At 37.9% G+C, this 18831-nt stretch overlaps 1 protein-coding gene across 1 annotated transcript; it reads left to right on the top strand.

Moving 5' to 3' along the window:
* Positions 1 to 15421: 15421 nt before the first annotated feature.
* Positions 15422 to 18130, top strand: LOC103045190 (ras-related protein Rap-2b). The gene has a single exon (XM_007237286.4). It carries the CDS (start codon positions 15698 to 15700, stop codon positions 16244 to 16246), a length of 549 nt encoding a protein of 182 aa, XP_007237348.1. The 5' UTR covers positions 15422 to 15697; the 3' UTR covers positions 16247 to 18130.
* The last annotated feature ends 701 nt before the right edge of the window (positions 18131 to 18831 follow it).

Here is an 18831-nt window from a genome sequence, read left to right as displayed (position 1 = left end):
GTGTGTCCAGGCCCGGAGTGGCTAATCGGGAGATTCGTGAGGATTCCCGATGGGCCGGCTGTGTCTGCTGAAGTGTCTTATTGTGTACCTTGGGGAAGATGTGGGCAGTTATTAAGGAGTATATCTATGCTGGTGTTTTACCGGAGTCAAGCTATCCGCGCGTATACGCGCGATTTTACGGTAAACAGACGCGCAGGAGGAGAGCACGCTAAAAAACACAGAGAGAGACAGACACGTTTCAGTCGGTTATATTAATTCAGACATACATTAAGCCCAGAAACGAGAAGAAAACGGATTAAAATAACTCACCTCACTGTAGATTTAGTGTAGTACATTATCTATTTGATATAATACCATAACAATTTTTTAAGAGAGAGAGTGTTTTATATTAATATTACTTTTTCAATCCATGCTTCAAATTAAATTTCTCATGAGTTTCCCAAAAGGCCAAAACAGATCCAGTACCTCTTAAAAGAGTCCATCCTAGACTATTACCTCTGCAAATTTGGGTAAATTGCACTGTAGTGTTTATTTTATATTAATAAAAAAAAAATGTATGCATGTTTAAAATTAAATTTCTCATGATTTTTCCATAATGCCAAAACAGATCAATGACCATTTGAAAGAGTCCAGCCTAGGCTATGACTCCTGCAAGTTTGGGCAAATTTCACTGTATTGTTTATTTTATATTCATTTTTGTATTTTTTTTTATCATGCTTAAAATTAAATTTCTCATGATTTTCTTATAATGCCAAAACAGTTCCACTACAATTTGAAAGAGTAAAACATAGGCTATGACTCCTGCAAGTTTGGGCAAATTTCACTGTATTGTTTATTTTATATTAATTTTATAATTTTTTATTCAGGCTTAAAATAAAATTTCTCATGATTTTCCCATAATGCCAAAACAGTTCCACTACCATTTGAAAGAGTCTGTCCAAGGCTATGACTGCTGCACGTTTGGGCAAATTTAACTGTATTGTTTATTATATATATATATATATATATATATATATATATATATATATATATATATATATATATATTCATGTTTAAAATTAAATTACTCATGATTTTCCCATAATGCCAAAACAGGTCCATGACCATTTGAAAGAGTACAACATAGGCTATGACTCCTGCAAGTTTGGGCAAATTTCACTGTATTGTTTATTTTATATTCATTTGTTTTATTTTTTTATTCATGTTTAAAATTAAATTTATCATGATTTTCCCATAATGCCAAAACAGTTCCACTACAATTTGAAAGAGTACAACATAGGCTATGACTCCTGCAAGTTTGGGCAAATTTCACTGTATTGTTTATTTTATATTATTTTATTTTTATTTTTTATTCATGTTTAAAATTAAATTACTACTGATTTTCCCATAATGCCAAAACAGTTCCAATACAATTTGAAAGAGTAAAACATAGGCTATGACTCCTGCAAGTTTGGGCAAATTTCACTGTATTGTTTATTTTATATACATTTTTTTATTTTTTATTCATGCTTAAAATTAAATTTCTCATGATTTTCTTATAATGCCAAAACAGTTCCACTACAATGTGAAAGAGTAAAACATAGGCTATGACCCCTTCAAGTTTGGGCAAATTTCACTGTATTGTTTATTTTATATTAATTTTATAATTTTTTATTCAGGCTTAAAATTAAATTTCTCATGATTTTCCCATAATGCCAAAATAGTTCCACTACCATTTGAAAGAGTCTGTCCAAGGCTATGACTCCTGCACGTTTGCGCAAATTTCACTGTATTGTTTATTTTATATATATATATATATATATATATATATATATATATATATATTTTTTTTTTTTTATTCATGTTTAAAATTAAATTACTCATGATTTTCCCATAATGCCAAAACAGGTCCACTACCATTTGAAAGAGTATGTTCTAGGCTATGACTCCTGCAAATTTGGGTAAATTGTACTGTTTAGTTTATTTTATATTAATTTGTTTTATTTTTTTATTCATGTTTAAAATTTAATTTCTCATGATTTTCCCATAATGCCAAAACAGGTCCACTACCATTTGAAAGAGTCTGTCCTATGCTATGACCACTGAAAGTTTGGGTAGATTTTACTGTATTGTTTATTTTATATTATTATTATTTTTTTTATCCATGCTTTAAATGAAAATTCTCATGATTTTCCAATAATGCCAAAACAAATAAAACAAAAAGGTCCACTTAACTGTTCCACCATTAAACTGCTCAGCATATTTCTAAACAGTCTAGTCTAGAAATCACCTGTTAAAGACACCTGTGCTAGAAACAGGGGGTGTGAGTTTAAAACCATCACCTTAAATCCAATACCTCAAGTGCAAGGGGCTATCTATAGTGAAACCTGCAGAAATACGCAGTGCTGATAGCCTGAAGAACTGATAGGACTGCCTCACAGTGGCCCTGTGATGGCTTATTGGAGAATGAATTTACATCTGATACTAGCAAGTATTAAAAATAAACAAAACAGTGAAATTTGCCCAAACCTGCAGAGGTGATAGCCTAGGACAGACTCTTTCAAATGGTACTGGACCTGTTTTCAAGGATTCAAGGAGATTTTACTGTCATTCGTATCACATGTGGTTCATGAGGTGGAACGAAATTGTGATCTCACGATTCAGTTTACACCCAAGAGCTGTTGTTAAAATAGATATATAAATAAAGTAAGACAACAAAATAAAATAATACAATAAAAATAGAATATAACAAAATGAAGATAAGATAAAAAAACAAAACAGTACAACTTGTCATAGCCTAGGACAGACTCTTTCAAACGGTCATGGATCTGTTTTGGCATTATGGGAAAATCATGAAAAAAAAATATTTTAAGCATAAATAAAAAAAAAATTAAATTATTATAAAATAATCAATACAGTAAAATTTGCCCAAACTTGCAGAGGTGATAGCCTATGTTGTACTCTTTCAAATGGTCATCGACCTGTTTTGGCATTATGGGAAAATCATGAGAAATTTAATTTTAAGCATGAGTTAAAAATAATAAAAAATTAATATAAAATAAACAATACAGTGAAATTTGCCCAAACTTACAGGAGTCATAGTCTAGGAAAGACTCTTTCAAATGGTCATGGCGTGTTAATGGCGAATAACGCTGTAAGATAGCTAACGTTAGCGAGCTAGCGAGTGGAGGATGGCTGGCTAAGCTAATTAGCTACAGTTAGCTCGATTACCTGCAGCAGCACCTGCTCGTTCAGAAACAAAACAAACACCCAGCGCCGTTTAAGTATCATAATAAGACCGCGCTTCACCGAGAGCTGAAACAGTCAGCTAACTAAATTACACAGGGGGTGTGAGTTTAAAACCATCATCTTAAATCCAATACCTCAAGTGCAAGGGGCTATCTATAGTGAAACCTGCAGAAATACGCAGTGCTGATAGCCTGAGGAACTGATAGGACTGCCTCACAGTGGCCCTGTGATGGCTTATTGGAGAATGAATTTACATCTGATACTAGCAAGTATTAAAAATAAACAAAACAGTGAAAAGTGGGAAAATCATGAGAAATTTAATTTTAAGCATGAGTTAAAAATAATAAAAAATTAATATAAAATAAACAATACAGTGAAATTTGCCCAAACTTACAGGAGTCATAGTCTAGGAAAGACTCTTTCAAATGGTCATGGACCTGTTTTGGCATTATAGGGAAATCATGAGAAATTTAATTTTAAGCATGAAATTTGCCCAAACTTGCAGAGGTGATAGCCTAGGACAGACTCTTTCAAATGGTAGTGGACCTGTTTTAGCATTATGGGAAAATCATGAGAAATTTAATTTTAAACATGAATAAAAAAAACAATTAATATAAAATAAACAATACAGTGAAATTTGCCCAAACTTGCAGGAGTCATAGACTATGTTCTGTAAGAAAGAACATATCCAAAGATCCTCTCGCTAACACGGACCAGGAAGCTTCCAGCGCTGCCTGACTTCAGCAAATCCTCCGCCTCCTCACGAGTAATAATACCTGTGTACAAAGAGAAAGAGCTCAAATCAAAAACGTTTAATCACGTATTTCAATTTATTGACTGTAAGATAATTATTTATTATGTTAGTAATATTGAAAAAGATTGATAAAGAAATAGCATTAATCCTTTGAAATAATAATAATAACAAACCCAGTAATTATAAGCAGAACACTTAGACAGAGAGAGAGAGAGGTTTTTCTTGGATTAAAGCTCACAGATGGCCCACACTTTGAACTCACCATGAAACCAGGGGGCAACTCGACTCTCGCCTTGCTGTAAACAAACTCTGAGGGTCTGCTTCTCTTTAAACCAGCGAATAATTTAATCCCTGCTGGACGTCGACAGCGACCGGCGCATACCTGGCTTCCTGTTGATCATAACGGAAAAAAAACGAATTCAGAAAAGCTTTAAGAAAGACAAGCTGTCTGACTGCCTCTCTCATACCAGAAAATCCTACATGACATCAGCTCTACAAGCCCAGGAAACAATAGATGGTTAAACTGATAAGCATATATGACACAGCCTAGAGCAGTGATGGTATAGTTACTTTGAAAAAGTAATCCGATTACTGATTACTCCTTTAAAAAAACTTAGTTACTTTATGGATTACGCGATGTGTGTGTGTGTGTGAGGTGGAGAGAGAGAGAGAGAGAGAGAGAGATAGATAGATAGATAGATAGATAGAGATAGAGAGAGAGAGAGAGAGAGAGAGAGAGAGAGAGAGAGAGAGTAACGCACAGTGACTTGGATAAGTAACGCGTTACTGACATCACTGATTGCTTGTTCGTTTTGCGCAGCTGAGATTTGTCAGTGCTAACAAAGGATGACTGCTGAACAGGTTTGTGTTGGTTTTTACTGTAAGAGAATGGAAAGTTATAAAGCTGTTTTCGATGGTTGAGGTGGCTAAACAGCTGTTTATTCAGATGGAAACATACTCTGTACTGTTTCCCAACTCTTGATATAGTGTATAGTGGCAAGAAAAGATTTGTGAACCCTTTGGAATTTCATTAAAACAATAAATAAACGTAAAACCAATATTTTAAACAGTATTTGGATAAAATAAACATGAGGAGCACAAGTACTACATCTTACTACACTAATGTTAGCTTCCTGGCTAACAACTAATAAGCTCCCCAAGCCTGCTTGTTACCAAAAAGTAATGAAGGAAGGAGCTAGGCAGCAGTGTCAGTGCTCTCAAATTCTTTTGCTGGAAGGCAGGCAGGTCACAATAAATCATTTGTGAATAATGACATAAGTGACATTTAACTTACTTTTGAAGAAATTGTGTTGTCAGCATGCCTCGTTTCCAAATTCTATGGTACAGAAGCCAAAATTAGCTCAATTAGCTTGTGAATTAGCCTAATGTATCACATATGTAGCATTTAATAAGTCTCTCTACACCTGAATCAGGGTTACCCAGCCTTGTTCATCATGGATCATTCTTTCATTTTTTTTTATTTCTCATTTCTCCCATTCAGCTGTGCACCATATTTAGTTTTTTCTTCAATAAAGTTATTTTTTACTAAGTTTACTAAAAAATTACTAAAAACATTGTAACAATAAAAATGATGAAATAGTTTAGAAACAAAAATTCTTGCAAAACCAAACAATTTTGACAAGAGCTGAAGTTGATTACATTCATATTACAGCATTAGGTGAAAATATATATGCATTATAACAGATCATTGTGTTATCATCTATGATACAGGAGAACACTTAGCCCTACCTCTCTGTTTTGCGAGTGCACATCTAAGGGTAGGGTGTCCTGATTCTTGTTAGGGTTGAGGAGGAGGTGGAAGAGTTAGGGGTATATGGCCCTTCAAATAGATTTTTTTAGAAGGAAACTCAAAACAGAGGTAAATTCTGTCAAGATGGTGACAAAAACAATCAAAGAAAATTGTTAAAAATAAGATAACCACAATATTACCATATTTTAATGTGTAGTTTCAATGTTTTACGGCCATTTTCTAAGTAACAAGAATTAATCAGTAGTTCATCTCAGTATCTAGCTAGCTAACTAACTTTGGAGTTATGCAATGTGTATGTGTGCACGTGTGTTACGTGATGCCTACATTGGCGCAATGGTGCATCACATTGCAGAGGCAGCACAATTTAAGGTGGAACGTAAAAATAAACGTTTTTCTCAGTGTCACAGAGGAACTAAGGAATGGACATTAATAATTAACTGTAGCACCACCTGCCCTATTTCTGAAGACATACAATGTTAACCAGCAGCTAGGTTGCTGAACTTTAGCGCTCCACTGCTATAGCTATACCTTTATTGGGTGAAGAGTTTTTTCACCTCTTCCCCTTGTAACTCGGTTCTAAGGGGGGGTTACACCTGAAATCAAGTGGTAGGGGTACAAAAGAGAAATGGGATTGGGCTAAAGTGAGTGGGTAGGTTAATTGGCTAAGATATAGCTATTATATAATTGGGGAGAAAATGAACCGTCCTACTGCCCAACACTATCATGGAGCTCTAATAAATGTAAAGTTACTGTAACTGTAGAGATACCTACCTAAAATACCTACATTCTGGAGCTTATTGATTAGCTGGATCCTGTGAGTTGCAGGCGGTGTAGATCCCCGGGAGCAGAGCCAGGCACCCCGGACCTAAACCATTGAGCTGATATAACAGAAGCGTAGTACTATGGATGAATAAAAGGATGAATTCACTGTCAGTCAGTGATTGGCTAGCAATGAACGGGTTCTTTCACTGGTGTTGAGAACAATTGGAAGCCCCTCTGTAAGGCTCACATTTATGGGGGAATTCCTACATATTTTGAAAATGTGCTCATTGTGTAATGAGTTCATTCAGAGTGGTTTGATATGAAATGGGTCATTGTAAAGAAACTTTCAGTACTAGCTTGGATCTGTCTATAGTGAGGGTGACAGAAACCAGGGGGCGCCAAATCATTCATTTAATGAAGAATCATAGTTTTTAAGATGGCAACGAGCGCAGATTGTCCAAATATTTGTGGACACCCCTTCGAATGCATTGAGCCAATTTGCATAGACTGCACCCAATTGTTGATATAGATGTTGGTGTAAAGAAACATTGCCAATACAATAGAACTCCTTGGAGCAGATAATCTATGAACCTGAACTGTTAGAGGGATCTAAAGCCCCTTCATATAGAGCGCTGGGCTGTAGAGAAGTGAAATTGTGCTCTCTGGAATGATGGTGCTCCATTCAACACTTTTGGAATGAGTTTGGGAGTTGTGTTTATTTGCTTTTGTCAGTGAATACAAACAAATCCTCACAGCAATGTAACAGAAATCTGGTAGAAAGTAGAGACAGTATTTTAATATCCTTAAAACAATAAATGAGCAGATGCCTTAATATTTCTCTCCAGCAAGTAATTAAACAGGGCTAAAAGACAAGGAAACCATACCTGTCTGTACAGTTTCAGATAATTAACCAATTATTGGCAATATTTTGGTTTGGTTGGGTTTAACCCCTGTTGGTCCAGCCCCTTGTCCGTTCACATGCTCTATCTGATCAGATTACATCAAAGGCAGGGCTTTGCTGGATGCACCAGCAAGCACCAAGGCTGTTATTGATTCCTAACAGTTATTCCATGCTGGAATCTTGCATTACTTAATGATCACTCTGTACGGCAGCTGTACACGAACATGCAGACACACTCTCTCCCATTTAGAACTTAAGAATTTAGTTAACTTCCAGGGCTTTAAAGAAAACTTTGAAAGTGAACTAAAAACTGATTTTAGTCATTTTAGTACTGTAAAAAAATTGAGTAGATTGTAAAAGTAAATTGTAAAGAACCCCTGAAAAAATCATAAATTGTTCAAAAAAGAGGGGCTGATTTTTTAGAAAACAATTCAGCTTGCCTGGGACGTACAGCACTGATTCTGCACAAAAAAAAAAAAAAAAAAAAATCCACCGAAATAAAAAACTGTGTTTTATTAGAATGTTTTACAGGTAATGATATTATGGGTAGCACTACATTATATCTTTTAATGACAGAAAATGACAATTATTTTTTAGTTTTGTAAAACATAAAAATGAGTACATACACCAATCAAGCATATCATAATGAGCCCCTAGCTATTGTTCAGCTCGATTGACCATATAGGACATTTGGTAGTTCTATAATTACAGACTGTAGTTCTATAATTGCAGACTGTAGTCCTGTATCTTCAATGGTCAGGACTTTTACAGGATAGACCATCAGAGAACAGCTATTTTCACCCGAATTTGGGTTGTGAGTCATTCTCAGCATTGCAGTGACACTAGCATGGTGACAGTGTGTTAGTGTGTGCCATTCTGGTACGAAGTGATCAGTCACAGCAGTCTGCCATAGTGTCCAGTAATCACTGATTAAGGACTAGAGCATGACCAACATAACACTGGGGACAAAGTGGCTGATTTATGTAGAAACAATGGTGTAGAAACAAGGAGGTGGACTTAATGTTATGCTTGATTTTTTTTTTTTAATGAGGCATTACATAAAGTATCTTACAAGTACACCCCTCACATTTTTGTAAATATTTTATATCTTATCACACTTTAATACAATGTAAAGTAGTCAGTGTACAGCTTGTATGACTGTGTAAATTTGGTGTGCTCTCAAAATAACTCAACACACAGCCATTGGCATTTAAACTAGTGGCAGCAAAAGTGAATTTCACTTCTTAGTGAAAGTGGCCAGATTGTGCCCAAAGTGTCAATATTTTTAGCGACCACTATTATTTTCCAGCACTGCCTTTTCCAGTTCAGAGCTTCACAGGTTGACAATTGATTGTCCACATCACTGATCTGGTAGATGTTACAGACCTTGTGGTCCCCCACCTTCCATGTGAGGATGCCCCAGAGGTGCTCAGGTAGGGTTTAGGTCTAGAAACATACTTGGCCAATCAATAACCTTTGTCTTCAGGTTTCTGAGGAATGCAGTTGTCCATTTGGAGGTGTGTTTAGGGTCGTTATCGTATTGTATAGCAGCAAATTTACACTGTTATACTGTAGCTGTACACTGACTACTTTCCCTTGTATAAAAGTGTAATATTTTTATTATAATATATTTTTAAATTATAGAGTCAGACAGAAAATGTTAGCATCACGTAACACACGTGGGCACTCCAAACAGGTTATATAAATTGACGTGTGTTGTTTTGCAGTGTGCTGTGAATTAGTCTGCGTTCTGTAGACCAGCGTGTACAAGCATGTTTCAGTTCCACTGTAACTGAGTTTCCTTTACACTATAAATCTAGCAGTGTGTGTGTGTGTAGACATATGCAAGATTACATTTCACCTTCGTCAGAACCCTATTCATCTTTCTATTGAAGTCTAACTTCCCACTTTTAGAGGAGATAACCTGTGCGTCCACTCTGAGCTCTGCTTTCTAATCCAATTAGGCCTCTGTTTCACTAAAACAACAATTAAACCTGATTTAAATAACACAGAATCACTGTGGATTCAGCCCAAGTCTTAGTGGATTTGCTGAACTTTCACACTTGTTAAAATACACACCAGAGGAATGTTTTGAAGGTGTGATCACCCCCCTCTCACACACACACAATCAATTCAAAGGCACTCCGGATGGGGCGGCCTTTTATGCCTTCTGAGAGGCCAATCCACAACCACTGTGTATCTGCCCTGGACCTGCTGTGTGTATATGTGTGTGTGTGTCTGTGTGTTTATACGTGTGTGGGTGTGTGTAGAGGAGAAACGATCAATGACAACAAAAGACACTTCACTGGTGTGGATGGGCGCAGATCGATGGGGGCTTCAGCGAGGCCCGGAGTTGATTAGTTGGATTTCTACCTCTCAGCGACGGCGGATGCTCTTCTTTTCACCTTTTCACCTTCTCATGGCTGGAATCTCCTGGATGCAAACATTTTTGATAAAAAAAAACTCAAAAATGTTATTTTTTATTTATTAGTTGATTAGATAAACATTTGAGACAATACATTCATCACTGAAATCCTAATCATTATTCATATTATATCTAAATACAGCTCTGGAAAAAAATAAGAGACCACTTAATAATGATGAGTTTCTTTGATTTTACCAAACTGAAAATCTCTGGAATATAATCAAGAGGAAGATGGATGATCACAAGCCATCAAACCAAGCTTGAATTTTTGCACCCAGAGTGGCATAAAGCAGTGTGTAAAACTGGTGGAGGAGAACATGCCAAGATGCATGAAAACTAAGACCAGGGTTATTTCACCAAATATTGATTTCTGAACTCTAAACTTGTTTTCTTTGCATTATTTGAGGTCTGAAAGCTCCTTATCTTTTTGTTATTTCAGCCATTTCTCATTTTCTGTAAATAAATGCTCTAAATGACAATTTTTATTTGGAATTTGGGAGAAATGTTGTCTGTAGTTTATAGAATACATTTATGTTTTACTTAAACATATACCTATAAATATCAAAATCATAGTAACAGATTCAGAAACTTTACATTGATCGGCCAAGACATTAACACCACTGGTGAGTTGACAATGGCATTCCCATGGCACCTCCTATATCTACAAACATGACGACAGCTTAGCAACCACTTAGCAAGTCCTTAGGAACAGTGTGGCAACTGCTTATCAACATCTTTAGAACCAACTCATTGCCACTGCAACCACTTTGAATTCACATTTTTGATTTAATGATATATTGGCATTTAACATTAATGCTCCAAAATCTAGCAGTCTAATGGACTCCAACTAAAGCAGGATAAAATCCACCATATCATATACCTAAACATATCACAAAAGTTAAGGACATTTGTGTTTGGTAGATTCTTTCTTTGTTGTCTTAATGCTTCTTGGCAATAAATCGTTGCAAAGTCTGTTAATTTCCCTTTTTAATCGACATATTTTGTAAGAAATATGCATTTGTGGGATGAGTAACAGAGCTGAGTATGTGGGTTCACTCATGAAAGAAATGGGAAATCCTCTCTGCTATTGTCAAACATCTTATTCTGCTGTTGCTATTGAGTTCAGGCAGCAACTGTGAGCATGGGTCTTGCTACTGTGGTCTGATTTGGATATGGCCTGTGCCATAGGGTACCTTTAAGTTGGTGTTCCACAAAAGTTGTGGGATTATTTGGAGTGAGCCCTGGTACCAATATCTCCAAACTAAAGATCATGTTCCATATAACTTGGGATGTTAGAGACAGGCAGTGAAGTGGGAGTCACAAGAAAAAGACACCTTAAAGCCCTATCTGGAAGGGATTATTTTTTCAGGGGTATGTCTGTAAAACATATTTCACACTTCTACTCAGTGATACTCAGTGATAAAAGTCTTGCATCCAGACTGCACTTGAAAGAAAAAAAAGGACCAGTAAGTTTTTTTCTTTCTCTGTCACATGACATTGCATTCAGTAGCTCCTCCATTTCCACTCGCTGTTGTGTTTACATGGAATTACGTGCATAGCAGTGGACAAATTATTAAACTTGAGGTGACGAAACTCAGAGATGTAAGTCCAGACGGGACAAAAATTACCTGAGTAATTCTGCCTGTAATTGTCTTAAAGGATATCTGAGAAAAACACAGATCAGTTCATTCCAGACAGGAATAAAATCACAAATGACTCCCCATAAAAAATAGAAAATTAACCCAGGACCTCCTGAGAAACCAATCCCATCCAGATAGGGCTTAAGAAGATCATCAAACACCAAACGAATCAACAGCAGAATAAGCTGTTTGGCATTGGCATTTGGCCATTTTTTTTTATTGGTGCAACCCACATACTCAGCTCTGCTGCTCATCCCACAAAAGCATGTTCCTCACAAGTGTGCCCCATTTAAAAGATAAATTAACATGCTTTAAAGGTATCATCTACCAAACACAAATGTACTTCTTTTTTCTGCTTTTGTGCTATGTTTGTATGTTCATATAGTGTAGAAATAAAATTAAAGGACGTCTACTTTTACTCAGGTTTTTATGACATTAAGAAACTGCTTCTTTCTAAATCATCTCCAGCTGATGGAGGGAACACGAGGGAGGAAAATCTGGAAGAAATGAATAACAGGCCAATGATGTCCACTGCAAAATATCTAACACATGGTAGCTCTGAGAGAAAACCAGGCCTTCACAGGGTGTGTCTCCTCCAGCATTGTGAAATCCAGGAAAACGTACCACACGAATTCCTGCTGATGGCTCATTCTGCTTGAGATGCACTCTCTGAGTCTGTATGTGCAAATCAGATGTTTCTGTTCTGACGCAACTCCAGCAGTGACCTACCGACCCCGGGAGTAGTCAAAAGGTGACTTCCTGGGCCGCTGCCATCTACAGGAATATGGGTGCAGTCATAATAACGAAACAGAACATTTACATAAGAGCAGAGTTTCATGATAAGAAATTCATCTCTCTGCTGTCAGAGTGATGCACAGGAAATGCCAGTGACTCAGATCTGAGCCACAGGTAAGGAGCTATTTTAAGACAGTCTTCATCACACTACATGAGGTCTGTCGTAGACAGACTGGTTTCGAAGTCGTTATTAAGTTAAGCTAAGCGATACAGGTATTGAAGGGGAATATCCAGCTTTAACAAGTGTGCGTAAGCCTAGACTCACCAAGTCTTCTGGACATGTGACAACACTGTGACGTCTGTTTTAGTTCTGGATGATATGAGTTGACTCTGTGGGCTGGATAATTCTAGTTCTTGACTGGATACTATGATATTATACAATAATTTAGTCTGAAGCTTAAATGGGAATTCCTGTATGATTAAATGATTAGCATGTAAACATTACAGTCACTTAGGGGATGTTTTCCAGAGGATTCCCAATGATTAAGACCATTCCTGGACTACACAGCATTTTGTATGGAGATTTTGTATTGAATGGAAAAATGGCCTACGACTAGTCTGTTCATATTTGCAGACAACAGAGCGAAAAAAAAATACATGACAACAGTTAAAATTTTCTCTAATTTATGCAAACAAATTATTAAGCAGTGAAGCGACATTCTAATCCTATTGGCCGAATAAATTATTCTGATCACAGACACATGTTGGAGGTGCCTATAGCTTTTGCTTCATGGACTGTTATGGTATGCTATGGACTGTAAGTACTTGTCCGTTCATATCTCCAGCAGTGTGGTTTCTTAACATGACAGAGAAACTCATAGCCATTTATTTCTATCACTAGTTATCACAATTAGTTCCCTGTTGTAAATGATGCACCTATGCTCAATGAGAGAAAAAATGGAGAAAAAAAGTGTGGAAAGTAGCAGATGGCTTGATAAGTAGCTTCCTAGATTAGCCAGCATGCTAACGGGACAAGCTAATGCATGCCCATGTTCAACAGCATGCACAGCCTTAAAAACACTCACATTTCTGCTTTCAGGCCTTTATAACTTAAGCCTTTATAACACAGGCTTTTATAACGTGCTTATTTTTTATTTAGCATATTTACAGTAACAGTCAAATGTTTGGACACACCTTAAATTGAGTGGTTTGTCATTATTTTAAAATGTTCCCGATTGAAGATTAATACTAAAGTCATCCAAATGATGAAGATCAATATATAGAATTATTTAGTAAACACAAAAGTGTTAAACAAACCAGAATATGTTTTAGATTATTCAAAAGTAGCACCTCTTGCTTAGATGACAGCTTTGCACATTTTGGCATTTTCTCAATCAGCTTTATGAGATAGAGTCACCTGGGTTAACTACTAGGTTTCTTAGAGTTTAGGAGAAAAGGCATTTTCTACTATTCTTTTTCAAGTTATTTTTTTTTCTGCTGATTTTTAATTGTTCTCTAATATGCTATTTTCGTTGATTGCTCAGTAAGACTGTCAGACCCCAGGAAGAACAGCAGCTAAGAGCTAATGGGGATCCTAATTATAAAACAGTAAAATTAACATTTTCTATTATGAACTGTCACGATTACTGAGAACACAGGGTGCTGGCTTCTCACCAATTCTCAGAATTCACAATACTTTAGCACAAGAAAAGCCTTTTAATAAAGTCTGCTAACTTTCCAGAAACTGTCAGGACTCAGAAATGGTCTAGGCTAACAAAACTCACTTGTTTCATTAATCTTTTGGTAATTAAACTTCTTTAGATAAGGGTTACTGATACAGATGTCAGGGGCATATGGATAAGTGTGATAGATATGTGGTAAACTGAGATGTTGGTGCTGTAGTCCCACTACTTGCATGCAAAATCTTACATTTACTGATGATGGAGTGGATGAATGCCAGTATTTCAGAGTGCCCTTGTGTCTATGTTACCTTCTGAATCTTTGTTTTTAAAAAGAAGAACAACAAGAACAATAACAAAAACAACAACACACAAACAAGAAAACTGTATTTCCTTTTATTTTGATTAAATAGCATGATAAATGTATGGTGATTTATTTGATAAGTTCAAAGTTAACACTATAAAAATATGTTTCACTCAACAGCAATACTATATGTTTTACATGACTATAACTTGAGTGTGTTTTGGGGCTATTCCTGTCACATTATAGGTTAAACAGCAATGAGTCAGGTCATGTTACACAACACACTTGAAGAAAAGGTGTGGTGCCTGTTGCCCCCCCCCCCCCTTTCTCAGTCAAGTTTCTTTCTCTTTCTCCTGCTTTAATGAAATATTTGAAATATGTTCAGTGACAGACTCAGCATTGTGCAAGACAATTAGCTTTTCCTGGCCAAAACAACGTAACATCTATATGAACATGTCAGTTTCATCTGAAATGCAACCAAGACCATGTAAAATAAAACAATATATACCTAAATAAATTAATAAATAAAGAAATAAAATACAAGGGGTTAGTATACATTTTACTCATCCATAAGTGTATTTATTTAATGTATATGACCTTCTTTAATAATCGGCTAACATTATCAATACTGTGGCTGGGTGTCTCATACCTTTCAAAAATAACTTAAGACTTTTAATAAGTGTCTTCAGTACCTTGACATTTAATTTGAATTAGAAAACTGTATACAATGTACAAAAAGTTATTTAAAGTAAAGTTTAACCAGCCTATATTTAAAATAATGTTTTTATTTTAAGGTTACATTATTGATATTAGTTTATGGATGGTAGAGTGAATGTTAACTTCTGGCTCTCTTTTAGTTAGGCTGTTATAGTCATATTTGCTGGAGTTGTTAGTCACACTCTGATAATCTGATCACACCATGGATTTACAGGAAATGAATTCAGACAAATTCATTCTGACCACATACCTGTGAGAATATGATACATTTCATTTGAACTTGAATTGAGGAAACTGTCTAAAATTTACAAAAGTTGTTTTAATTAAAGGTTAAAAATTCTAACAGTCGTTATATTATTGTATTATTATATATTATGATAAGCAGAGGTCAACACAGTTTATGGGTTAAACTAGCGTGCATAGCGCGTGCGTGCTCGCTGCGGCTCCTTTAAGAAACTGTGCGCTCGCGCTGTGACGTGAAGACGTCGCGCGGCGCAGAGTACTGTGGGGCAGGAAGGGAGTGTGTGAGTTGTGTGTGTGTGTGCGCGAGCGAGCGAGAGAGAGAGGGAGTGCAGACTGAGAGTACACCGAGCACGGATCTCCGCCGCACACGGTCCGCCCGCCCGCTCGCGACGGGCTGTTTCTGATGCAGCGGCACGGCCCGGAGCAGCAGCAGGAGGCTCGCGCGCACCGAGGAGAGGAGGGACACGAGCTGCAGCTGCAGCGGCCGCGGCGGCGGAGGGGGGCGCGTGCACGCGCGTGAGGGGAGCGGAGCGGAGCCATGCGGGAGTACAAAGTGGTGGTTCTGGGCTCCGGCGGCGTGGGCAAGTCCGCGCTCACCGTGCAGTTCGTGACCGGCTCGTTCATCGAGAAGTACGACCCCACCATCGAGGACTTTTACCGCAAGGAGATCGAGGTGGACTCCTCCCCGTCCGTGCTGGAGATTCTAGACACGGCGGGCACGGAGCAGTTCGCCTCCATGCGCGACCTGTACATCAAGAACGGCCAGGGCTTCATCCTGGTCTACAGCCTGGTCAACCAGCAGAGCTTCCAGGACATCAAGCCTATGCGCGACCAGATCGTGCGCGTCAAGCGCTACGAGCGCGTGCCCATGGTGCTAGTGGGCAACAAGGTGGACCTGGAGGGAGAGCGCGAGGTGGCGGCGGGCGAAGGCAAGGCCCTGGCGGACGAGTGGAACTGCCCGTTCATCGAGACCTCGGCCAAGAACAAGACCAGCGTGGACGAGCTGTTCGCCGAGATCGTGCGGCAGATGAACTACGCGGCGGCGCCCGGCGGGGACGAGCAGTGCTGCGCGTGCGCGATCCTGTGAGGAAAAAAGAGTGGCGGAGACTCGAGCGGGAGCGAGCGAGCGAGCTGTAGTAGCGGGGGGCGCTGCGCTGCACGCCGGGGAGAGAGGGGCGGCGAGGCGCGGCGAGCAGCAGCGGTGGAGGAGGCGGAGAGCATGAGGAGGAGAAACGGGGACGCGCACCGGCCACAGACTGCGGGGAGTGGAGGACCAAAAACACACATTCACACACAGATAAACATATACATACAACAAGGAGCAGCGCGTGACACGGCTGGAGTTATCTCTCTCTTTCTTTCTCTCTTTTTTCTCTTTCTCTCTGTTATTCTCTCTCTTTCTCTGGGGGCCTATACTTAAAAGCTTAAAAAACTTAAAATCGCGCAGAACAGAGACAAAAACGACGACAACAATATACGAAAATCAGTGTTTACAATATGGCAGAATACTTGAATGTTGTGGGATCTTTCTTTTATTATTATTTTTTCTTCCTTTAGACGTGAAAACACTGAAACAGCAGTGGGCACTGGAGTCCGGTTCGTTTTTTTAAGGTTTTACTGTTTTTACTTTTTTATAATTTTAAAAGAGAAAGTAGGTGCCTGGCACAAGGGAGACGTTTACTTTTCGAGCTCGCTCAATTTTTTGCTTGAACATCTCTTCTGTTCTGGAGTTGTGGAGGGGTGTGTGTGTGTAAAAGGGAGAGAGAGAAGGGGTTGTGAACTGTTGTTGAGCTACGTGTCGAAGCCCCCCCTCCCCTCTTCCCTCTCTCCTTTTTTGCCTTGGCTGCGGAGAGAGAATTCCTTTAAGGGAGGAGACAGCTGGAGTTCTCTCTCTCTGTCTGTTTCTCTCTGTCTGTCTCTCTCTTTCTGTCTTTCTTTTTCTCAGATTTTTTTCTCTTGCTTATCTTTTATTTGAACTCTCTCTGTCTGCACACTCTCTGGGCTCCGTCTCCATATTTTATTTAATTTATTTTTATTTTGCTTTTTTCCCTGTTTATTTTAGTTTGAGACTTTTATTTTGTTTTTTGGTCTCTGGCGGACTTCAGGAGGACCCCCAACCCCCCCTCCACCATCCCAATACTGAAGCAGAGCACGTCATGTGACTCTCTGTCTCTCTTTCTGAGGGTGTATCAATGGATCGTCATTGTGATTCTTTCCCAAAGTATTGCATTTTATTATTATTAATATTATTATAATTATTAGTTTTTTTTTCTTTAAAAAGGAAGACTTTTGACGACAGAGTTTAAAATCTTTTTGACGAGAGTTTAAAACCACTTAACGCTGACCGGTGCCATCGTCTCTTTTTTGTTTGTTTTTGCGCGCGAGGACCTTACTGTAGTGACGCAAGGACGTCGAGGTGACGTACCGTGTGCGTCGAGTGCCTTCCAAAACCAAGCTGTTCATATTCTTAGTGCCAACCTGAGGGAAAGGTCTGAGGAGGAAAAAAAACAAGGAGTTTATGGCAATCCATAGGAGAGCGAACACTTAAAGTACTTAACGAACTGAACTGTTACCTTTGGGGGGGATTAAGAGTATAACATAAGAAACCTGTTGTTAAAAGGAATGGCGGTTTTCTTTACCTCCTCCTGCTCTCAATTTAGCCTCTTCTTTTTGTTCTTTTTGAATCCTGAAACTGGTCTACTCTTCCCCTAAAGAAGTCTGGAAATAAAAAGACAGGTACTGGGACCTCACCTCCCCATGACTCAACAACACATCCTCTAGACCAGTGAAATCAAAAGTCCCCCACTTTGGTTTTGTTTTGCTTTCATTTTTTTTTTTTTTTACAGAAATTTGATGTAACATTTGAAATTCTAGTCCGATTGTACGTTCACTTTCAGACCGGCTTTTTAACAGCCGTTCTGACTGTTTAAAAAAAAAGACTTTTAATACAGATTGCATTTTTAAAAAAACACATTGCCTGTTTGCGCTCCTTTTGTCAGCATGGTCATGCATGAATCTGGGGTTTGTAAGATGGAAAGGTATGTTACACTTATTTAGACATTTATAAATGGGCTCAGGATGTAAGAGTTTTAATCACTTTTAAAGCCAAAATGTTTCTTTACAATGCGCACAAATGCAGTTTTAGTTTTAGCCATGGTGTTTCAAGTGTGCTGCTGTAGTTTTGCAATGAAACTAAAAGGTTACTTAGATAAAGCCTGTCAACAAAAAGACGAAATGTAAAATGCAGATACAAGTGTCTTGGCCAGTTGTTGACATTTGAGGTCAGGGGAAACTTCTGCATATTTTGTTTTTATGCCAAAGAATTCTTTATAAGGGGATTTACACTTATTTTTTAATTTCTGTGTAATTAAGTTGTTGATCTGCAAACAAAGTCATTCACAGTGAGTTTGGTGTAAACAAAGGTAGTCATGACTAAATCATGAATATTGCTATTTTATTTACTGTCCAGACATCACCAGTTGATGTACAGCTGTCTTCTGAGTTAAATAAGCTCTTCAGGTTAGGCTTTGCTATGTTTTGTTGTTCTTTATTATGTAATCTATTGCAATAGTTAAAATATAGGACGTTTAACTAGAAGTCAATAATCCAGCATGTTATAAAATATAATAACCTCTATCTTGGGTTCAAGATAAAATGAATGATATTGAGCAG

The sequence above is a fragment of the Astyanax mexicanus genome, chromosome 9 (assembly GCF_023375975.1).
Source record: "Astyanax mexicanus isolate ESR-SI-001 chromosome 9, AstMex3_surface, whole genome shotgun sequence".
Lineage (NCBI taxonomy): Eukaryota > Metazoa > Chordata > Actinopteri > Characiformes > Acestrorhamphidae > Astyanax > Astyanax mexicanus.
This window is presented reverse-complemented; position numbering and strand designations above follow the sequence as displayed.